Raw genomic sequence first — 24,646 nt, forward strand, 5'->3', positions numbered from 1 at the left:
TTCCGAATCCAAAACCTGTAATCCAAAGTATCTGCAACTCCACCCATTCTGGTGTCATCTGCAAATTTGCTAACTGTGCCCTCAATCCCATCCTTCAAAAGAGTATCTATTCCAAAGAGGAACTGGCTCTGAAAACTAGTTATGACAACTTCAGTGCTAACATGCTTAACTCTTTCACTTGTGTGAGCAAACACCCAATTAATGTGCTACCCCAGCATCCCAAACTACATCTCATGATTGCCCATGAGCTAATACCCTCAATTATTTCTATCCACCTACCACACATGCAATTTCCTACCTGACCTCCCTATCCACTTCCACCTTGACCGCACAAAATCAGGTAGATGCTGACATGACAGTGAGATTAATGCATTTAATATAAAACAGAGCACCACAAGGGATACCACACTGATTGAGTTATTCACTCCGTATGTAATAAAAGCCTCCAGTTTTTTTTAATTGACTAGAAGGCTATGAAGCCTGTGTGGCTGTGTCATGGTGCATGGTACATAAACCAAAAGCAATCGCACAGATTTTAGAGTCACCTTGTCACAGCAAACAAGGGCCTGCATCATGGCTTGGACATCCTGGTGCATCATTACCCATGGGACAAGACCACTGCTTAGCATTCAGAGAACTGGAGCCTGTTTCCCATTTCAAAAAGAAATCCCATCCGGTGGCCTGCTTTGTAAACCTCCATGCTGCAGAACTGAGCAAAAGCAGAATGAGCTGGGTGGCTCGAAATACTGAAGGTGAAATAGCCGGGAAAAGACAAACATGGAACCTGCTCCTATTCTCATCCTCGTGTCACACTGGTAATGACCCAAATCACTCTGACCCTAAAACACAATGCTAATCTCCCAGGGACTTGAAATACCCCGATGAAGATTGCGCTCTGTCTGTGCCTTTCACTTAGGGACTCTGAGTGAGCGGCTAAGTGCTGATAAAAGCTGGTATTAATGGCTCCCTAAGTGCCCCCTGAGCTTGGCTGTCAGCATGAAACCGCTCTGGTCTAATAGCCCCATGATATCTGCAGCTTTTGTTCTAGGGTGGGGGGAAACAGGGGGAGAAGGAGCTAAACAATACAAGCCTATTTTTCCACAGCAGCAGAATTAAGCCCATTTTCTCAGCCTTAAAATACCAGAAATTTTTAGTGACAATTCCCCCAGGCTTATTAAGTGGCTCATCTCAGCTGCTCAGGTTGACGGAAGCTTTGAACAGATGTCAGGATTCGTGTACCTCCTGGGAGTTTGCAAGTAGGAGAATATGCCATATGTGCAGACAGTTTCCCGACACGCAGAGGTTGGAGGGGCCCAACGCTGCTCTCGGTTACACTGGTGTGAATCGGGAGCAACTCCACTGAAGTCAGCAGAGCTACACTGGGCAAAAACCAGGGTGAAAGCATGACCAGAATCACAGCGTTGCCAACTTTCACGATTTATTGTTAAGTCCTGCCATATTTGGTACTTTTCTTGAGGGTCCCGCCTTGGGGGGCTGGGACGGTTTAGTAATGAGAGCTCAGCTCTCTGTGTCAGCCAGAATACATTTGTAGTCCTTGTGGTTGCAAACAGGAAGAAAAAAAAGCTTGAAAACATGACCCCCTAAAGACTAAAAAAACAGACAGCAATTAAAAGGCTCACAGTATATTATTTTACAAGCTGTGGATTTTAAGTCAGTCTCATGATTTTTGGGTGGGAGAGAAGGAGTGTGTCACATTATGTTGAATGCTTCAGAGTGGAAGAGCTGCAGCAGAAGACTTTTACTTGGCTGAGAGGAACAAAATCTATAAATATGTCACGGGGTGAAGGTCAAGAAGCCAGAGAACAAGCTGGGATGCATGGAGATGAAATGGCAGACACCATTCTCAAGGGTCAAAACCTTCAAGTTGCTCACTTACATCTGCCCTTAGGACACTGTTCAAGAGAGTGACACTCACCAGGCACTGCATTCACAACCATATCCCAAGCTGCCTTGGGGAAAGTACTGTATGGGACTGTCACTCCTCTTCCCACGCAGGTGACTCTCCATCCCAGCCCCCAGCCCTCCTCCTCCTTTATGCTCCATCCAGCACAACTGAGTTGAGGCAGGGAGAAAAGTAATTTGGATACTGGTCTGGACAGGTGTATGTAGGTAATACTGAAATACAAACTGCCCCAGGAGCAGACCAAGGAAGGAATCATGACTCCCAAGAGTTGAGATTTGCTCCGAAGGGCAAGTAACCTACCACTAGTCTGGAACAGGAACGTACAATGTGTATACCTAATGCAAGGCAAATTACAATCTAGCCTCTGGGGATATTGCAAGAAATTGGACCAATTATTGCTCAGTCTGAAAATCAGCTATTGAACAAATACATCTGCAAAACCATGCAAGGGCTGGCTCGTGAAAAGCACCTTAATGAAAGGCAAATACACCAGATCTCCAACTGATGAAAATCAGCATTGTTCCATTGACTATATAGTTCACCTGAGGGTCTGGCTTCACCCCACACCCTCCTTAAACTCTCCTTTTCAGTCTTTGTGCCCACTCAGCTTTCCCTGCCAGGGCAAGCAAAAGGAGGCGCAGGCACTATTCACGCATACAGTTCATTTCTTCAAACATCCAGGGCTCTCCTTTCTCACCTTCCCTGTCTAGACAGGTGTCCCTGTTCAGTATTGTTGATGCAGCGACTTGCAAATCCTGTCTTCCAGGATCAGGAAAAAGTGGGTTATTATGCACTCCACCCTGCATACTGTTTAAGAGACCTGTCATCATGCTACTGCACAAAAGGACAAGCCAATAAAAGGATACACCGAGAGAAAGGATAGTCCAGTCATTACGGTGCTTCCCTGAGCCTTGGTTGGTATGGATGCAATCCCATGCCTTGGGCACCAGCTTCCTGTGTAACCTTGGTGAATCACTGAAGACCAGATTCAAAATAGGATTAAAGTGCCGGAAGTGCAACATTGGTAGAAATTGGGCACCTATCCAAGCGAGCAATCCACAAAACCCTGCCTGCATTGATACAATCAAGCTCCTCCTTGATTTTGATCTCTCAGGCCCTGTGAATCCTTCTATGGAGTGATTCAACTTCAACAGGAAGGGTGGAGAATACCCTTATAGCAATCTGGCCTACAACTTGGTGGTAACAGCACTTTTCTCGCAGATCTAAGATCTCTCTTTTCACGTTACATAACTTTGGTTGTGAATTCAGCTCCCAAATCTAACACCTAAAACAAACCAAGAAGCACAACCTACATCTCCCTCTTCCTGGGTTACTGTACTTCCTAGACTACTTGGTAAAAGCAGGGTGGCATCAACAGTTGGGCCTTCCTAGAGACAAGAATACTGGTTGCCAATAAGGAAATGAATGACCTACACACCTACGCTCAGAGCTGATTTCAGACCATAAATCTCAGTTGCACACAGAAGCCTAACCCAGGACTACATGCAGGAGAGAGGCAGGATCTGAAGGGCAACCTTCTCTTCAGCATTGGCTACCAGCTGCCTTAGCAATCCCTGGCTCAGCATGCTGGCTCTTGCCAATCCTATTCCTATAGGCCTAGCTCTCCCCATTCACACCATAAAACCTGGCCTTGTGAATTCAGCTCCCAATCTCAGCCCCTGAAAGCGAGGTGAAGTGATGCCGAGGGTCACCATACCAAAGTCTCTCTGGCCCTTGTCTCTGCACCCCATCTGTGCAGGGGTGCTATGAGAGTAATCACACAAGAGATTATAAGGTACTCTGGTAGCATCATAACAGGGCCCTGGAAAACAGCTCTGCAAAATTATGACCCCTGTCAAATGCATGAAGGAAACAAGCTGTAAAGATAGAGGGTAAGCAATATTCTGCAGCCAAGTGGTTCTTAATGTTCCTAAACTCTCACTTCGAACAAGCCGATGGGCCACTAGCAGGGCTGGCTGGAAAACAAATTTTGTTTTGTGAAAAGTTTTGAGGTGTCGGAGTTTGTTTTCATTCCACATCAGGATGAACTCTGGCCCCTTCAAAACACTTTGTGGAAGAGCAGACAGACACCCCAAAACAGTTATGCACTTCCCACAAACCAGAAGAGGGCAATGACCATCAGGCCAGGCTGGGGTGGGATCACTCACCACCCCTCCTGGGAAGCTGGGGCACAGTATTGAAAGGCATGAAATATCTATGGGGCCAGAGAGGTTGGGAGCAGAAGCAGCTTGATCCTAGAGCCCAAGGAGGAGGGCTCAGCTGAGCTGTTCTCAGCTGGGACAGAGGAGATCCACATTTAAGGCCCCATTCTCCCTTAGCAAAGACACAGAGCAGCAGCTTACACCTAGATCTTCCACATTCCAGGTGGACAAGATTCTTTGAGTAAACCAATATCGTTATTAGACCAACTAAAATAGTTGGAAAAAATTCTTCTTTGAAAGCTTTCAGGTGCAAACACTCTTCTTCCAGGTAAAACACTCCAATACTTTGCTCCTCCCTCACCCTTTATCTTTAACCAGAAATTCCAGCCTGGACATGAATACAGAAAGCTTTTAGCCATGTCAATTCAGTGAAAAGAGACATTTTGTCCAAAAAGCAGACAAGCAAAGCATAAAACAAAGTTTACAGAGACCCCACCGTGCACTTCACAAATGTAGCCTTCTTTGTTACAGGATGCAAAGACGTGATGCATCCCTGATGTCTCTAGAAGTTAATGAATCAAACTGGGGGGGGGAAAAGGAGGGAATGAGCTATTTTTAAAATTCTTCTTTGCATACTTGTGGAAAAATAAAATTATTAGTTTCAGTGTTTTATTCAAGTTTTTGCCCAAAGTTGCAGGTTCTTTTAAAAGATAGAAACTTGCCAGGTATTACAAAACAGCACCAGCAACAACAAACGTTTCTTTTTATGTTGAAATGGCATTTTCTAATCATTAGCATAACTAGAGAAGGATGACCAAGGCACCAGCCCAGTCACTATTTTTGTGGAGGCACAAGAATGGAGGCTGCTGCTGCAACTACCTGGGCCAACACAGTCCTGGTGCTGAAACTTGTTATACCTCTATTTTCTATGCAGGCCTAAATTTCACAAGTGACGTTCTCTAGAAAGCCTAGCTTAATTGTTCTCGTTGAGCAAAGCAAAATAGTCTATCAATGATGGGGAGGAAAATTGTCCTGGATAAAACTGTGGCATGCACAGTATATGCAACAGGCTTTGTATACCTCTGCTTCTGAGGGCAACGAAGGGTCTTATACTATGGGCTCAATATTTTCCTTTACTCAGAGCAATTCCTTTTTTCTCAGATGAGTGTTTTAAGTGTCACAGAGATACTACATGGCGAGATGTAGGACCATAGACCTATGAATGCAAACACACAGCATAAGCTGGAATCCATCTCCTTTGGAAACGCTCAACTCCTCATTCTTCCCCTTCACAAAAACTACCTTTTGCACGCCCTCCCCAAACTTCTTGTAACCTGGAAATCATGAAGCTGCATACAAACATGAAGGATCATATTTGTTTTTAGATTTTTAGCAAAATAATGGTCTTGGAGTGTATCAGATGATTTCCTCCCCCTTTGCTAGACAGGAAGGTAGTTTTTCATAGTGAAAAACTGCAGTTCCGCCTGGGTGAAAAACTAGCCGAGAGAATCAAGCCTGGTTATAGTTTGTGAGCCTTGTTATGATATATCGAATCACAGCCCAGTTTAAATCGGAGGTGTTTATTAAAGAAAAGAGCTACACCTACAGACACGGGCAAACACATTTCTTCACAGCTTGAGTCCCAGCTTTGTCCCTGTTGCTTGCCCAGAACCTTTGTTGAAAATGTTATACAGGCTGCAGGGTTTGATCAACACTGCAAATAAAACACATGATTGCACAGTCAGTACTGCCAGCCCCTAGAGTTCAAAAATCATAGGTAAGGCTCCTCAAAGTAATGAGCTTGGCCCCCCAAATCATGAGATAACTTTTACTACTTTGGGGGCCTACCCCTTTGCCTGTTGTGCACCTCCCCCAGCATGTCCAACCATCCGCACTGTCAGCTTTTCTATACACAATCTAGCAGTTTTTTATGCATTCGCCCACCCTCTCAACCTTGCCTCCCAGCCACACATCTACCCCCTTAAAATATAGTTCCTGGGAGGAAAGGGGAAAGGAAGAAGGGCTACTGACTCTGCCTTTTTCTTCTGCCACATCTCCTCTCCTCTCTCATGAAAATGGCATCAGCTGTTCCCTCTCCCACTTTCAAATCCAAGAACTCCTCAGTCCTGGGAGACATCTCTACAGCTCGTATTGCATGTCTCCAAGAGGCAGGGAAAGGAGGAATGCAGCTAGTTAGAGAGGGTTTTGCAACCAGCCAGAGAAGGTATTTTTTTCCCCCTGGCATGTTCAAAAATCATGCAAGTGCAGGAGTTTTTAGCATCACTGCTTCCGGCAAGGGCTAGAATTACATTTCTGCTGATGAAATCATGAGAGTTGACAACCTCTACCTAATACAGCCCTAAGCATCTTCATTAAAGGCAACCACAGTCCCATGTAGCTCAGGCAACATCATCCCTAGGCAGGGCCTGGAGAGCATGAAAATGTCAAGGTGTGCTAGCTGCATATTCTTTGCCTAAGCACGAGGAGCTTGACTTCAGCTTCGAGGCAGCTGGGACTGACTAGAGCATTAAGCAAATAGATTTTAATTTAAACATTTGGATTTCAAAGCTTTTCTGCAGTGATACCAACACATTCCCCAATGCCCAGTACTTGAAAATTCTGTCCCTTGGCCGTCAGCAATATTAAATGAGCCGCTTTAAAGTACCGTGTAATTTGGGGGAAGAGATGGTGAGCAAAGCTACAGAGGGGGGAAAAAAAACCAGAGTAAACTTTGGAAAATATTAATAAAAAACTCAGAAAAAGGAGATGAAAAGAAGGAAGCGTGATTTCCATATTTATAAATCTAACCCCGCAGAGGCTTCCAGCAGGCGGTATCAAACTGACAGCATGGATGGTAGAACCCAAAAAGAGAGAAAAGTTCCAATTAACGGAAAGAATCAGAGTGCTGTTCCCAGAGTTTCATTTAAATCAGAACCAATCAAGGCTTGTTCTGGTTCCTGCAGCTTCGCTCGGGAAATAATGAGAAAGATGAAAGGGGCTCAGCCGGCTAACGCAGGCCTCCGCAGCCCTTTGAAGCCAAGAAATCACAAACATTGCTTCTGAGAGGTTTGTATTTGTATGGCAGCTGTTGCACAGGCTCCTTTGCGGGAATGATCTGCTGCTTGATTTCCTTCCGCCCGGCCGTGGCCTGGGCAATAATAAACAATCACAGGCCACGTGCGCGCTGTGTTTTAAAACACAACAACGCAGTGGTTTAAAGGACAATGTCAAGAAGTTCAAGCCTCAAGTACAACCTGTCTCAGTTGTCTTCCTCTAAATGGTGTCTTATCCCTGAATCCACCGTCACTGCATTGAAGAAGTTTAAGAAAAGCAAATGCTGGCTGCTAAGTCTTGATAAATAAAACGCGCCAATCCCCCTGGATCTGCAACAGGATTTTGATGAAAATGTCCATCCTCGTGGCTGTACTGATATCCCTGATGTTGCTGGACAAACAAGGGAGTCAAACCAAAAGGGAGCTGTGTAAATTGGAGCTGCATTGAAGTTGACACGATTCTTTCCATGGACTCACAGGGATTTGGTTCATGTCCCGGTAGCCTCCAGGGAGGAAATCAGTTTGCCAGGTGGAGAGCAATTAATCCTGGGAGCTCTTGTTTTGAGCGTCTACAAAGTTCTTATAAACACACTAAAAATAATGAGTTAAAGCAGATTTTAAAGGGGGGAGAGGGGGGAAACTAAAAACACAATCTATATTTGTTGATGTTATACCAGAAGCCGAGGTTTCCCTCACTAAATGCCTTGCTCTCAGGTTTATGTCCATTTTGGAAAAAAAGACCCTTCTGTGGCTATGGAACAATGAGTACAGAGGGCAGCCTTCCACCATTTGAAGCAGACCTCTGCTGACTGCAATTTAACATTAATACGTACTTTCCACACCCCTAGAGGAAGGGAAAGGCCACTTAACATTCACTGGGAGTCTAAAGTATGCAAAAGGAGTTCAAGAGCATTTATATTTAACTTTTTAGGTGAGACACAGGTGAAATAAATTGGACCCTACTTTGCTGAGGAAGGGGGAAAATACATGGGTCACATGCAGTGGTTGTCCTTACACTCCTTTTTCTACTGCCATGTTCCTGGTAAGGAGTGTGTGTATGTATGCACGCACAGTCCTTACCAGGAACATGGCAGTAGAAAAAGGAGTGTAAGGACAACCACTATAATATTACACACACACCAGGAAAGACTGTCACACACACACACACACACACACACAGCATGGACACAGCATTAAATCAGTCAAATTAGCTGAAAGTCCATGCATTTCCTACTGCTCACTCTGCAATGCACAATGAAGACTGGTGCCTATTGTATGCTTTCCATTAGAACTACCATTTCTTCCCCCAGTTCTGCTCCAGGTGGTGTGACAGGGTGCTCCCTGCCTGCATATGGATGGAGCAGGCACTTGCTTTTCTGAAAAGCGTTGGAGTTATTTATGTGCCTCACACCCAGATTGTTGAAAAGGAAACAGGCCACATATGTGTAGGCTGTTTTCTGTAGGATGAAACAGGAGGGAGGATCCTGTGCACAGCTCTTCACAATCTGCAGTCCCTGATGCCTGACATAGGCACAACTAAAGGTAAGCAAAGGTATCTACTGTCCAATTTTCACATCTCCCAGTAATCCCTGAAAGAGATTCCATTTCCCTTTCTGTGGCAGCCAGAAATATGCCATTCCCTGAATGGCAGTGGCACTGCTCAGTCTGAAGCAATTCTAGGATGCCCCCCTTTGTTAGCAAAGCTAGAGACCATAAAACAATGTCCAAACCAAGCACTGACTTACCTTTGCAGGCCACATTGTTCTCAGGCTCGTATCCAGCTTTGCAAGTACAGCGCCCAATGGGAACCATCCATTCCCCATCACCATTGCAGTACAGTTTAATGGGCACATCCACCTCCTCAGCATTGGGGATACATGTGCCACGTGCAATCACAAGCGAGGTGCTCTCTGCCCCAGTCATAGTCTCTGGGAAGATGGCAAAGTTCTGCACCACGCTAGGACATTTCTTGAAGAAGACCCTGACTGACAACAATGACATACAAGCCCCATAGTCCTGGAAGGCGAGGTAAAAGCCATTGCGGGTGAGAGGTCCAAAGCTTCTCACTTCTGTGTTCACCTTCATCAACCTGCCACCGAAATCCACCTGGGAGAAGCTCTCGTCAGCCGCAATGGTGTCCACTTTGAGGTAGGGTGCCTCCGTCCAGAAGGCTGACTTCTTGGTGGCAATGACAGAATCTGTCTCATAGTAGTACAGGTTAAAGGTTTCTTTGCAGGACCCAGGAACATTGGGGAGGCTGCTGCAGTCCCGCACAGTGAAGCGCATTTCAGTGTAAATGCGGTGGGCGCCCCGTCGGTTTATGAATGTTGTGAGGAGCCAGTTGTTCTGGTTTGGCTCGAAGACGTTGCACACCTGGTAAGTGCGGATGGTGTTCAGGTTCTCGTCGTAGCCGCTGACCTCTTCCCACTGTGTGGAATTCACAGAAATGGACAATAAGAAGGATGCAGTGGAACAGGCACAATAGTGGAAGTTTAACCTACTCGCCTTTTAATCACTCCCAATTCAGGGTGGGGATGGAGGGAGGGAGAGTCAGTGGCTCAGAGGATTAGCGCATTTGGCTTTCACCTCTGGAAACACAGGAGAAAACCGTATTTTAGATTCATGATTTATGGAAGCAAACAGAAAACAAAACCCTGACTCTAAAAGCAAAAAAAGAAAGCTCCTGCTATACATGTGCGCGCGCACACGCGCACACACACACACACACACACACACACAAAAACCGGAATTCTTTTCAACTTAATAATGAAGGGCAGCATACACCTCCAAGCTCAAAGGAAATCAACAGTATCATCCCCATGTTACTGTTGGGGAAACTGAGGCAGATAGAGGCAAATGTGACTTACCCATGGTCGCCCCCATGGTTATGGCAGAGATAGAAAGGATTGCAGATCTCCTCGGTCCTAACTCAGGCTACACTGCATCCTATTCATTTCCTTGCCTTGTTGATGCTGCTAGCACTTGAAGAGGATATCAGGCTGCCTCACATCAAAGCTTTGAACTTTTTCACATTGTCAAAGGCAATGAGTTACCATAACCATGGATGGCAGATCTATGTCAAGAAACCAGGCAAAAATTCTGTTCACACTATGAACAGCTTGAAGCCATAGGTTCTCAAACTGAGGAGGACCACTTGCTGGTGATCTGCAGAGAGCTGGATAGTTGCCCGGAGCTACTTTCTTCCTTGTTTCCAGGTGCTAAATTGTATGAAAATATAGCAATATGCCTAATCCATGCAGGCAATTGTTGTAGCATCTCTGCAGATGCTTATGTTTAAATAGCAGGAGAGATGGGCCATTCACTTGTGACTGGAAGGGAGAGTGGTGCATGAGCATACTTCTCTATTAAGCTGCGGTCACCATCTGGCTCTGAAAAAATGAGAGGCCCCATTGCTATATGTAGTGCTGTCAGTCTCACTTTCATGAGCAATAAATAAATAAAGCAAGGCACCACCAAAACTGAAAGACAGAGTGCAGATTTGCAATCAGATTCATAAAAGGGCATCAGGATAACCCTGACTACGATTTCAATTAAGGGGCAGCAGCAAACGGTGAATAGCCTATGATGACATTAGTCCTACAGACAGATTGATAACCTCATAATCCATTCATCTTCACTAATCCATGTTTACAGTCTTCTCATTTGTAACAGCATTACTCATATGGCAGTGTTTACATGCTACCATGGACGTGGCAGTGTTTATGTGCTATACAAATGGAGGGGGGTGCACATACACATATACAAGGGTGTATTACAAAATGCTGGAGTACCTTATATGTGCAGTGATGTAACAATATAAATGGGGAAAGGAAGAGTTTATAGTACAGTATATAGCATCCCTGTAGCATCACAGTATTACACATTATTCTTCACTTCTGCTCCCCTGTCAAATCAATATTTTTCTTTAGTATTTGCACAAGCAAGCTACAGTATTGGTGAAGGGACCGGAGTACTAGTTAATTCTTACAGGATCTTGTTTCATCAACAACTAAGTGCTTCAGTAAATTTTATCCCAGGTCTAACTCTGCTTAAGCTTGCGAAGATCCCAGCTCAAGGTGGCATAGCTGCATTCTTACTAATGGATGCTAACTGAGTAAGCGGTAGATGGTGGCAAACAATTCCATCCAATAATGTGTCCTCTCACTTGTTATCCTATTCCTGGGCATGCCATGAAAACAGTACAAAGATATTACTTCTCTGCCTTGAACAATATGTTATTTTGACTGGACCAAGTATCCTTTCATAACAGAGCACTTAATTTACATGAGAAAAGTAACCGAGTTCATTCTGGATTACTGAATCAGAATTGTTTACCACATCATTTTGGGCTTTGCATTGTGAGCCAGAATCCAATTAATTTCAGATAATGGGCTACCTAGCTTTTAGTAGTTGCCTGGTTGTGAACTATCAGCTCCAGGGTTGGTGTTTTGCCAAACTCTAAAGGAAATGGCCTCTTCTTTCAATCTGTAGTTGCTCTCACACACGCCAACATCACTGCCCAGGCTGATATTCTTTTATTCATGATGTACCTTGGGGAAATGAGCTCTGTCTCTAACACCAATTCTACTGCCTTCCCATGGTGCCCCCATTTCACTGAGGTGAGAGTCTTGAATGGAGCCTCAGAATTCAGATTTGGGCTTGCCTCTTTATGAAAGACCTTGACTGCAAAAGTGGCTCTGGCAGTGAAGACAGAGAAGGCCAGATTGTCAAGCAAAGACCACCCAGCAGCAGTAGAGGAGTAGGAGTCCCTAAGCACCTGCTAGAGGTGACTAGAACAAGGGGCGTTGTACATTAGCAACTGAGATGCACATATCTGTCTCTGGAAACCCCAAACCCTCTAAAATACAAATCACACACATCATCCTCCACCGTGATGGGCTGCTGGACAGCATGCCCTGCCCATGTTCACTCCATGTGCACCGACTCATCTGACCCCAGTGGTCTTTCCTGCCCAAGTGCAAGGGGGCTGGACCCGATGATCTGTAAGGTCCCTTCCTGCCCCTAGCAACTATGAAACTCCCAGAAAGGAGGCCAGGATTAATAGTGGCCATGTGCCATTAGGCATCCTTGAGACAGTCTCAGACTTGGGCACATGCTCAGTGCCCCTTCCATCATTAAGAGCTGGCATGTGCAGCGTGGGAGTGAGTGGGCAGGGCACCCTTTGCATTAAGGTGCAACACGGAGGTGGGACAGACATGGCCCGAGTGAGCAATGTGTGCGAGGAGGGGAGAACAGTGGGTGGGAGGTGAGGCTGCAGGTGGGAGGGCAAACTCGAACAAACAGGGTCCCTGCTAAGCAGCTAGGTGTACGAGACGCGTGCTCCTCCCATGCTGCTAAACGCACTTCCCTGTTCATGCTGCCACGCTGGGCTGTGTCAGGGAAGGAGGTGAGAGCTGGGCCCTGCAACAGAGACACTGAAATTGAGATACACCGTGTCTCCAAGCCTGGATACTCGCGGAGCCAACCACACCGCCCCCTCTCAGCCTGCCATCGGGCATGGAGTAGCACCACCCCTGCTGGAGGGGAATCCCTGAGCCGCAGTCACAGCAGCTGCCATTGTTGACATGCTAACAGTGGCAAATTCATTGTTTCAACAAGATCCCTTTAAATAATTCACAGGGAGCTGGGGATTAAAACAATGTTCCTCTGCGTGTCTGCTGAGATTTAAAACACTTCCAGCTGGGAGATTTAAAGAGAGTATAATGGACTGTTGCACCTCTTGGCTCCGGCCCCCCCTGGATTCTCCCCTTCCCACCCCGGGAGCCACCTCGCTACCACCACCACACAGCAGAGAAAGCCCGGGTGCAAAGTTTGGCAGGTAACCATAGCAACAGTAGCTGTGCTATTCAGCTGTCATTATCCTGGTGCCTCACTCGTGATTATCTGAAGCTGTCAGATGAATGCAGGCTGTCATTCTTGCCCCACAAGGAGCACGTAGGTACAAGGCTGGGGAGCTGCTGGTGGGTGGCTCTGTACGCTGGAGGTGCTCTCCACTGCACCTTGGTGCTGACACGTGCCCGGGCATTTATTCTTGAGCTTGTCCAGAGAAATTGCTTACCCCTCAGGGAGGCAAATGCCTCCATCCTTGCTGATACAGAAGCTGTTAGCTCTGCTAACACACAATGAAAGGGAGCACAGCCTGATTATGGCAATATGGCCCTTATATTCTAGCCGGTTGGGCATAGTTACCAAGCCACTTGGTTGCAGCAGGGCTTTGGAGAGCTCATGAGCAGGAACGTGGAATCAGCTCCTGCCATCAGAAACAACATAGCCATTGAACGTCACATACAGGTCTGTCACTTGTCCCAAATTGCCATGGACAACAAAGCAAATAATCTGTCAGTGTGTCAAGTCAAGTCAGTCCCAAGGCCACTGCAACCACTGGGGCACCTTAGATGCTGTAACAACCCTGTGGTCTGTTGAGTTTCTTTGCATCATTGGTGATTCTTTGGGCAGTGACCTGGTGGCACCCACCTCCTCTCCAGATATGGATGGCCGTTGACTCATAGAAAGCTTGTCTGCCCTTTGACAGGTCTTGTTCTCAGTCCTGCTGGGTGTCCACAAGCCCTTCTCACACAGACTAGCTCAGGTGGGAGTTCCAGTTTAGTTGCCAACCACCCAATCATGAAACAGGCTGTACTGGTTTACGTGGTACCAGATACCAGACCAAGAGAGGCTTGGCCTGACAGGACAGAGTGAGTAGAGTATATCTGAATGATACAGGCAGTATGTCTGGACTAGCCTGTCTAATTCCCAAAATGGTCTCTCTAGTCATACACTGCTTAAACCCTAGGGTGGTGTCAAACTATAGACCCCAATGGACTTTGATTAACATCCGCTGAGGACCAGATCCCAAAATCAACTACTTAGAAGTTCTGCCTCCAGCAGACAGTTAAGATGACTCTGTTGTGGTTTGTTTTGTTGCATTTAAGAGACCTAATCTTTTCCCAGACCCTGATGTGTGTTACTCATGAGACTCGAATGGTAATTGTTAGCAGCTTCATGGGAACCACTTTCATTTGTATCATTCTAAATGATCACAGTCTTTCCTATACTTCAGGGTATAGTTGCAGTTATGTTACCATGTAAAGAAGCTGTGCAGTGCATGCATAGCTGTTTTATCCTATTGCAATTCTGCTTCTTGCTCCTAATCTAACCTGCAAACAGGTAATTTTAACAGTCTACCCAGAATGAAGAGGTACATCTAATCAAGTCTGAGGCAGTTCTGGAAATTAGTGGAGTGGTGGGCTAGAGCTATCAAAAGCCAGCACCAAGGCAAGAAAATGCCAGTGGTGCAATGAGATGGTTCCTCCAACGGTCAACCCTGAAAGGTGGCAAAACAACCCTCAGACTGGGGGGAGGAAAAAATGACAGGGGAGCTTTTCTGAAGCAGCAGAGTGGTCAGGAGCATGAAGGGGAAGGGGAAAGAGGCTTGAGGGAAGGGTAGAGAGGTGGGAGTTCAGAACTTAACACCAACAACTAGAAATGGAAAGGCCAAGATTGTATTGCTGGTTCCCAATAGCACACTATAAAGGCAGCAGCTTGGTGAGGGGGCATAGAGAAGGACAGGGGGAGGAAGCAGATGGTGAGGAGATAAGACTTGACCAGGCCAATGGGAAATCTGAAGAGGATGATCCAATATGCCACCTTGACTGTGATATGTATATTGCTCTTGATTATACTCAGGCAACCTCAGTGAAGCATATGAGATAAAAGTAAGGCAGCAATTGGCTACATGTGGTCTACTCTTCCCCCCCAATCCCCTTTGTCTGTCTCTGTTTCTGGTTTATCTCTCTTCTCTACCTGTCTCTTATCAGTCTATTATCTACCAGTTCATATATCCAGCTGTCTCCTTATCTAGTCTGTCAACTACCCCCTTTGTCATTCTTTCTTCTTTCTTGTCCTGTAGCTCATATCTGGGTTGTATCTATGTGCCTCTCCTTATATTTGCATCTATACATCATATTGACCCATCAGGCCTTTCTGTCTCTTGTCTGGTAAACAGGTATATCTCCATCTACATAGCTCCATTTCTGTCTCCGGGACTGCAATAACAAACCCCGATTCCTGTCAAAAATAACTTCTTTCCAGTGGGGACTTAGGCAAGAAAGAGATGTTAGTCTCTAAAGCAACCATCAGATAGTGGAATAGGTATACTTCTATTCCTCCCTTTCTCTCACCACCAGGAGAAGGCAACAATTTGACAAATTTAAAAGCAATGACAGGAAATACTTTTTGCCAGTACTCACTGAGCCCCTGGAACTCTCTGCTACAAGTTATTCCTAAAGCCAGAAGCTCAGCAGTACTGAAGCCATATTTGAATATGTACAGTAAAATCTAGTTAATTTATCACTCGGAGGCAATTAGTAATAATGACGAATTTATCCATGAGGGAATATTTTTCCCTGTTTTCAGGAGTTATGGACAATAAATTTAAGTTCCCAGGAAAATAATAAAATAAAATAAACCCTTAAAAAGGTTCAATTTCAGTTATCAAAAGAAATAACAACAACAAAAATAGGTTGCCATTTTTAGCTCATCAGCAAAAAACAAAACAAAAAACCCCATTCATTTTCATTATTCGTTTCCGGTGAAAGCAAAACCATTTCACCACTAGTTCCACCATCCTATAAAGTGAAAACCTGACTCTATGGATATCAATGGCAAAGTCCCCACTGATTTCAGTGAAGACAGGATATCATCCATAGGTCTTAAGGGCCAGGCTGTAAGAAAGAGCTGAAGTTATTTGCATGAGTTATGATGTTATAAGTCAACAGAGCTTACAGAATATCCTGGACACCTCTTATGTGAATACGTGTTACTATTGTTCTGTAGGAATCGGGACTGCCCTGACCAGGAAATTACACGAACCTGCCACAGGCATGTATATTAAGAGCTGTTGAACAAAAGATTAGGATCATGCTGTCATTAGGTGGGTACTTAAAAAGAATATTATTTAACTGGTTAAGTATGTTTGGGAGCAGGAAGAGACCCTGCTTAGTGTAATCTACATTGAAACTGGTTTTGCCATTTTACCACTACAGTCCCTTGTAAGACGCTTGCTTAGTGTGCTGGCTTTGGCAGGTGGGTTTACTCCTGAAGGAGCAACTAAACCACTCCTCCCCACTCAAACAGAGTCTTTACATTGCAAATAAATAGGCAAATAATAAAAAACAAAAAAACAAAAAAACCTTAACGCCCTGCTGTGGGCACTCAAAAAATGAATCCCTTGGCTCTGGCCCCTTGTTGTAGAAAGCTGTTCTATTCCCAGCTGGCTCCTTCTCTCCAAATTGTTCCCTACGAGTCCTCTTTCTGCCTTCCTCGCTGGGTTTTTAAGTTTCCAGGGGGTCACTCCCTTAGCAGCAGCTCCTCCACAACTGAAGTTACTCAACACGGCTGGCTGCTCTCCTCTTAAGGGGACAAACCACCCAGTTATATCCATGTATAAATATTACCTCTGTATATGACAGTAGTGAGCTACTACTTGAAGATTGTATCTAGTCTTGGGGTCAACACATTGAAAAAGAGGTTATAAAATTAAAAAAGGCTTCAAAGAGGCGCTAGAGAAACCATGAAAGGTCTGGAAAAATTAACTCAAAGTGAGAGAATAAAGACGCTGACTCTTTTTTAGTTCACTGAAGAAAAGGTTAAGTAGTAACTTGATGGCAGTCTACAAGTACACACACTGGGAGGCGATTTCTGTTAGTAGATACAGCTTGTTAATTTAAAAAAATACAAGATCTACGGTTGATGCTGAAACTGTACAAATTCCAACTAGATACAAGGCCATCTTTTTTTTTTTTTTTTTTTTTAAAACAGTGAAGGTAATTAGCCACCAAAACAACTACTCTAGGAAGGTAATAGATCCACCACCATATATCAGTTTTTACGTCATGACTTGGCATCCTTCTAAAAGATATACTACTGCTCTAACAAAACTTTTGGGCTTCTAGGTGGTGTGACTGGGTAAGGTTCTTTGATCTCAATTAGTTGGAAGCCAAACAGGTTAATCTTAGAAGCCTCTCACAGCTTTATGATCCGTGACACCTTGTGAAACTCTTCCTATGGAACAGGCTGCCTCTAGGCTGGGAGAGATGCCTTTGTTTGCCATGTTGTACTAAATAACATTTCTTTATGCTTCAAGCTTTATGCCCATCTCATGGGAGCTTTCACAGCTGGGTGTGTGTATTTGCCACCAGCTTTTATTTTGTGATTCCTCTTGCCATGTTTGTAATCTGCAAATACAGCCCATCTGGGACAAGAGCTCAGCTGCTAGTTCAGCCCAGATTTTCAAGAGTCCACCAGCCAGCATGCACCAAATATGCAGAGCTTTTGGGTTATTTTGGTGCTCGGTGGGGATCTTGTCAAAAACCTCTGTCCAAAAGGTTTTAGTGTTCTTGTAGAGTGATATATGGTTGAGCACTTCTGAAAGTCTGGCCAAAATGAGGAGGCTTCTGGATTCCACCTGGGAATGCCCTCAGCGAAAAAATTAACTCTGACCCCAGGGACGGCCAAATAAGAATTGGGCTCTAAGGTCACAGATAAACAGGTTTTGAAAAGCTAGTGAGGACTACTGTGGAGATGAGGAAACCTCAAGAAACTGGAACAATACCAAGATGTGACTGCAGCATCCGCTTAGTGCTGCAAGCACCCCACACTAGAGTGCAACACAGAAAAGGTTCACAGTGAAGAAAACCTCTACCAAGATGCAACATAACTCAGTAAAAGATATTAGATTTTTCACTACAGCATCTATCTGTCCTTATATGTTCATTGTTCTAATGGAGCCATCCATCTCTCAAGCCATTCCCTGGCCCACCCGAGTATCACCTCTTCTGTAGCATCTCTCTCTACCTTACCCTCTATCTAACAATCTGTTCTGCCCATCTATTAAGCTCATGCCCGCCTTTCTAATGGATCTTTTTCCCCTGTCTGTCCCTGTCTTTGTCTATCACTTTCTCTGTCAGGGGAATGTGAGTCAGGTTATTTTATGCTTCCATTCCTCAAAGACTCGTATTGTATAAAAAAGATGTTTTAAGTGCCTCGGGGTGTTTTGTTCCTCATTACTTCATAAAAGTGACATTAATAGCCAGGGAAGAGCACTGCTGAGTGCAATTATGGATGATGTTCCAGGTATGAAAGCTGTTTTGTGCCTGCTAATGTTTCCTAATTACAAGCCTTTTGGTAGAGAGTGGGAGAGAGAGAGAGAGAGAGAGAGAGAGAGAGAGAGAGAGAGAGAGAGAGAGAGAGAGAGAGAGAGAGAGAAATTGAGGATGGAGAACAGGGACTCCACTGAATGGTTTACCTGGAAAGAGGAAAGGAGAAAGTGAGTTCAGGGACTTATCTATATGTGGAATGTCTTTCCTTCTCAAAGATGACGAGGCCCACCAGACAGAGACCTTTCTTCAAGATTAGGTCCATGAGAAAGGAATATGGCTTTGGGTATCAAAACCGAAAGACAAACAGCAAGTCTCATCACAGACTGAATCTTCTTCACGTGGGCATCTTTGTAAGAAACTGTTCAGGAAGAACTCCACTGCACCATAATCTCAGGTATGATACGATTCAAAAGCAGATGTTCACGGCTACCGTCAACCTGATCTCACAGTAAAAGAATCTATTTAAGTTGGTCTAATAAAAGATACTAGATTCACCCAAAGATCCTTGTCTGCTGATGTCCTTAGACCAACATGGCTACAACCTACACCCCTGTTAGACATTCAGGCAGCTGAAAGATCCCACAGGCTCAGACAGATCCAGACTAGGGGCTAAATTATACATGACCCACAAGTAACCACTGAAGAAGGATGGAGCAAAGGGTGAAATATGTTTTCTCTCATAAGAATGAAGTCTGGTAACAATACTTTTTTGTAGAAAATAAGAGAAATCTGTATTGTATCTTTTTTTTGTAACATCAAAAGGTACAGCATGCTAGTCAACATTTGGGTGCCCCCACTCTGAACCACTCTTTGGGCCAAAGATGCTGAAAATCTACAGCTTGAAATAACGTCAGAGCCTCTAATACCCAATTGCCAGAAACAATGATGAGCCAATACCACAGTGACGCTTTCATATCAGCAACAGAAGCATTGGAGGCTTCATAGATTTTTCTTTGGTCTGCATCAACAAACTTGTCTGTAATGTTTTTTTTCCAGGAAGAAATCATCTTCTGTGCAATCTGCTACAGAAAAGAAACCATAGCAGCTTCTATCCTCAATATCACTGCGAAGACTGCTTTGTTTTTATAGCTATTATAGACCTCCTAGGTTTTGCTGGATATGTAGACTCAGATTTGAGATCATTTCTGTTGGAAGGCAAAGATAAAGAGAGAAGGCAACCTCTCATATAAAGCTTTTTCTCTTTGCTACCAAGGCCCAAGTCTTAGAAGACCTTGTGTCCCTCAAATCTGAAGCATCTCACAACACCGCCCAGGAACTAGAAGAAGAAACTATGGGACTTTTTTTCTATTTTGAACCATCAGGCAGCCACGTGTAGATGCTCCTTTTTTACTTCTTCTCTTGAGAAATCTCCTTCCTCTGCAGATGATGAGAGTTGAGGATTTCTGGAGCCATTGTGCTTTGGTTTTTGACCCAGTGCTGCCAGTTTCTTTTATCTACAGCAGCCTTCTGTTTCGCTTTCTTGCTGGGAATCTCGCTCCATCTTCTTGGCTCCTGCCAAAGGGTAGGAGGCTACAGGGGCACAATTTCCAGCCCACTGTCCTCATGTACTCCATGTTCCCTCTCTACCCCCTCATCCCCCACAATGAATTTTTTTCTCATCTTCTCCCCATTTCTCCAGCCCCCGTCCTGCATTTTTCCCAGTTTATGAGTCAACCTTCCCTCCCACAATAAAACAGATTCTGATGTTCATAAACTATACGTGAGCCACACGCTCACTGCTGTGTGGTTCCCACATAGTTAGTGCACCAGCAGAACCTGACTCACTGCTTTGCCAAGTGCATTGCAATGCCACAACTGTCAGCATTAGGTTCTACAGAAAAATAATAAATACATACATACAAATAAAATCAAATCCTCTTCCACTGTGCGGCTGTTTCTTGAAAGATAACCTCTTCCTGGCCACATGCTGTGTGTCATCAGAATGTGGGACCAGTGGGGGCTGGTGCCATCTGAGAGTGAGTAGGCAAAACAGCCGTGCAGAGCAAAAGCATGTTCCACAGAGCCAATTCTCAGAAGTGGGTGAAGATCACTGCTTTGCAGCTGACTGAAAACATGCCAGGAATGTCCTACCTGCTCCCACTGTGTGCGTGTGCAAGATGGCAAAGAATCTGTAGTGGGTTTACAGCAGGAGAGGCACAGCAGATGCAGCAACTTTCCATCAGGGAGTCATTCCCCGAAAATGGTATCAGGGGCCATCAGGGTAATCCTGGCCATATCACACTGAGGTGAATAACTGGGGGAATTCACCTTAGGATTCACAGGTTATCAGATGCTTGGACAAGGCAATGCAATTTCTTTTACATTCAAAACAAAATATGCATAATTTGGGGATTTTCCCTAGTTTTGTGTAAAGATGGAGAAATCCCTTTTTGCTGACGCAGTTCCACGAGTATTTTTGCTGTGGGCCAAAGACAGCTCTTGCCAAGAAATAAAAAGGCTTGAGAGTCATATCTGCATTTCAGGAAAATGAGCATAAAACCTGCAACATGTGATAAATGTGCAAAAAAAAAAAGACAACAATGTTGTGACATCCACTTACCCCTGAAGAAGGATTCGCAGTCCAGCCTAGCTCAGCTGTAGCCGTCCGGGTATCCATCAAGGTTTCTGAGGACACATAAGGGAATCAAAATAAATGAATTACTAGCATTCTAGATATTTAGAACAAAATTACAAGCATACTGGAAGTGCATTGGGAGTCTGATTCTGCACATATTAATATCAGTAACAAACCTCTTACTGACTTCAGTGGGTGCGAGATCAGACTCTTGGAGCTCTTTAGAAATAATACAATGGATCCCCCAATACACTGAACAGCTGCTGAAGTCCACATTCTTCACAGAGTACATCCATGGAGAGACTTTCCTGTTTCTCAGGCAATCCTCCCCAGGAAATCAATCAGATGAAGTCCAGAGTAAAGACTCAGGACCGGACCTACTGTTAGCAAAACCCAGCACCCCACTTTACCCCTTGTCTTAGAGCCGTGGTTTTCAACCTGTGGTCCATGAACCCTCAGCGGTCTGCAGACTGTCTAACAGGTCCATAAAAGCCGATTATGGAGTCCCCACCTCCATTTGAAATTTCCAAAGGGGTCCACAAATAATAATAAAAAAAAAGCTTGAAAACCTTTAAACACTATCTCTGAATTTGAGTTGACAGCCTAAAACAATAGAAGCTAATTTTACCTATAAAAGATTGTTAGTGTGATAAGGTGTACTTCTAGAAGGCCCCGACTAAAATGCACAAAATCCTAGCTACATTATTACAATTAAGGAAAAGAGACCTGATGCAAAGTCCCAGCATGTAGGCACATGAATACATCTGCAGAAGATATATGAAGGGGTATGCCTGTAGCATGTCAGCTAGTGCACTGAAGCTGCCTGCGTGAACTCTCTTACTCTGCGGTAAGAGTTCAAAGCATGGTAAGCTGCCACACATTTATCAAGACTGAAGACTGTGCACCCACAGCAGTTATCACAGAGTAGCTAACATCCTGTTTCACCCTATGGCAAGTTGTTTGTGGATCCATACACACTGATCCAGTTTCTTTTCCCACTGAACAAGGAGACTGAGTGCAGCCAATTCTATGGTCTTTGCATTAGTCACTGACAGCTGGTCGCTTTGATCAACAACATTGGATATCCTGTTTTATGCATTGGCATCTGTTCGTTGTACTGAGCTGTTGCATACATTTATTATCCAACAGGGCAAAAATCAGACAGATAAATGAATAATAAATAATAACATCAGAGCAAGATTTTTTTGTTTTGGAATGGTTTGTTTGTTTTCTTATGTAAGATTTTTGGGGGAAATAGTAAAAAGCTGTAATGCAGCTAATATTTTCCCTGTCCTTCTTTTACAAGATTGAAAATAATAGTGATAATGACAATATATACAGACAGATGGGAAAAATCCTCCAGGTTTTATTTATTTGTTTGCAGTAAGGCAGACGCACAGATTAATTTGCTTGGTTCCAGTGTCTCTACCAAATGTGAAAAGAAATTTGTCACTCATGTCTATCCTAACTGACTCTTCCCAACCACCCCTTTTGTTCAGTCAGATTTTTTCCTTTATAGTCCAGATACTATCTACTGTGCCTAAAAAGTCAGCACTTTCTCCCCAAGAAATCTGTACTCCACGGTCATATCAATATGAGGAAATGAAGGCTGGAAAGATAAACAGGAGGAGCCAAAAAGATGAATGGGTGGGAAATAAAACGAGTACAATTAAACGAATAATCCAAAAGCTGTTGTGTCTAATCTCCCTGTGAACAGTCCAGCCATCACAAGTGGGAAATATTAATCTTTCCACCCACCCTTTTGCTAGCTGCTCAGGGATGTGAGGTTACAGCAATCTGACCAGCAACCTCCACCCAGCCTCCCTTGACTAATGTTTCACATTCCCTCTTCGTAAGTGCTGCTGATTAGGCCTGGGTCCTGCAGAGGTGAAAGTGAAGTGAGTAGCATACGAAAGATAAGGAATCCCACCCAAACTAAGCACAGAAAAAAGGTTCAGAGATCAGTGGTGTATCTCAACTTCTAGTTTGTATCAAAACTCTCCTTGCAATCACTGCATCTTTGTAAGGTAGTTATATGGCCCCATCACCACAATAACTAGGTGCCTTACAAACTCTTAATGTATTTTTCCTTTCTTCCCCTGGGTGGGGACCAGAGCAGCAGACTGACTTGACCAGGGCCACGTAGGGAGTTTGCAGGAGAGCAGAGACCTAAGCCTTGATCGACCCAACTTGAAGCCTGAAATACTGGGCCTCTTCCTGTGAATATGGGAACACAACATTGCATATGGCTCTGCCTCTTACCGCAGCAGAGACCCAAAATTTACTTCAGTAAGTCAAGCTGTAGACGCCATCAAGTCAAAGTACTTTGTTCCCTTTGGAGTTCCCCTGCAAACTATCAATGGCCAACACAGTCACTACAGCTACTAGCAGCTTTCCAAAAAAACACTTACAACTGCGTGACTCATGCTGAAATGGTGAGAAGTGGCAGGGCTGAGAAACAGGACACACACAACTCTGAGGATGTATGCTGAGGGACAGAGGAGAGACAAACAAATCCAAGAGAGAGGAGAGATGGAAAAATCACCACCGCAGACCTGGTGGGGGCAGTGGGTGGGAAGCCACAGCAGCAGGTGTAATGCTGCCAAAAGCCACGCTAATGGAAAGAGCCACAGGTAGGGTGGAAAGGGTATCAGAATCTGGCTTGTAAGAGTTAACAGGAGCTCAAACCGAATTAAAAAAAAAAGGGTGGAGGATTGTGGGGGGGAGATAATTTTTAACGAATGAAAAAATAGTCCTTGTCAGGCCAGGCCTCTCCTGGTCTGCCATCTGGTACCACGTAAACTAGTAAACCATGGTTGGGCTGTTGGCGACTAAACCAGCACCCCCACCTGGGCTAGCCTGGGTAAGGAGGGCATGTGGGCACCCAGCTGGACTAAAAACAAGACTTGTCAAAGCGTGGATGAGCTTCCTTGCAAGCCAACGGCCATCTATACCAGGAGGAGATGGGCACCCACCAGGTCACTCTGCCCAAACAATTTCCAATGTTGCAAAGTAACTCAACTAACCTCACTGAAGTGGAGGTGGGTTGTTACAGCATCTAAGGTGCCCCAACGGTTGCTGCAGCCTTGGGACTGACTTGACTTGACTGAAAGAATAGTAGCAGTTAATCTGGCCAGTGGGAAAAAGTATAAAAAGAGAAAGGAAAGAAGAAGTTGTGGAATCTCCTTCATTAGAAGTTTCCAAGTGGTTTATATAGGGATGGGCCCACCTTGAACTGGGGTAGGGAAGAAGAACAACTGGACTAGATGACCTCCCAGGGCCCCTTCCAGCCCTATTTTTCCCTTATTCTGTGACAAAAAAGTCAACAAAGCTATTTTCAGACTTCTTTCTTAGTTTATAAACTTCTGGGACCTTATCCAACATGTTTTATCTATAACTTAATGTGGGTCAAAAAATGCACTTTTGGAGAAGTGTGCTTCAGTCCCTCTTACTGAATTCCCATTCACTCACATGCCTGACAATATTGCTTGAGTACTTGGCAGCCCCAGAGCCTGGGTTTCCAAGCTCTTCATGTGTATCGCTTAAGTCAGCTACTTACACAATTCTACCTGCCTGCACCCTTTAGCACACTTTGGTCAGCCTTAAGCTCCTCTACAAAAAGAGGGTTTTGCGAAGGGCCCTGTGTTTGCACAAATTACAAATATGATTTCCTCCCTCACAAGCATGCATCTGCAAGGACTGCCATACACCTCATTAAACAGCCATTAATCCTTACTGGAGTCGTTCAAATA

At 44.6% G+C, this 24,646-nt stretch overlaps 1 protein-coding gene across 4 annotated transcripts in view; it reads right to left on the bottom strand.

Moving 5' to 3' along the window:
* The window catches only part of EPHB1 (EPH receptor B1), a 463,546-nt gene that overhangs the window by 297,330 nt on the left and 141,570 nt on the right, over positions 1 to 24,646 (bottom strand). For all 4 annotated transcript variants that reach the window (XM_019512860.1, XM_019512884.1, XM_019512876.1 and 1 more), the window contains 2 exons: positions 20,880 to 20,944; positions 8,885 to 9,566 (listed from right to left, as the gene is read on the bottom strand). In XM_019512860.1, the coding sequence (XP_019368405.1) occupies positions 8,885 to 9,566; positions 20,880 to 20,944 (747 nt within the window). The remainder of the gene's footprint in view (positions 1 to 8,884; positions 9,567 to 20,879; positions 20,945 to 24,646) is intronic.

Source organism: Gavialis gangeticus, unplaced genomic scaffold, assembly GCF_001723915.1.
Source record: "Gavialis gangeticus isolate Ggan-Ray unplaced genomic scaffold, GavGan_comp1, whole genome shotgun sequence".
Taxonomy (NCBI): Eukaryota; Metazoa; Chordata; order Crocodylia; family Gavialidae; genus Gavialis; species Gavialis gangeticus.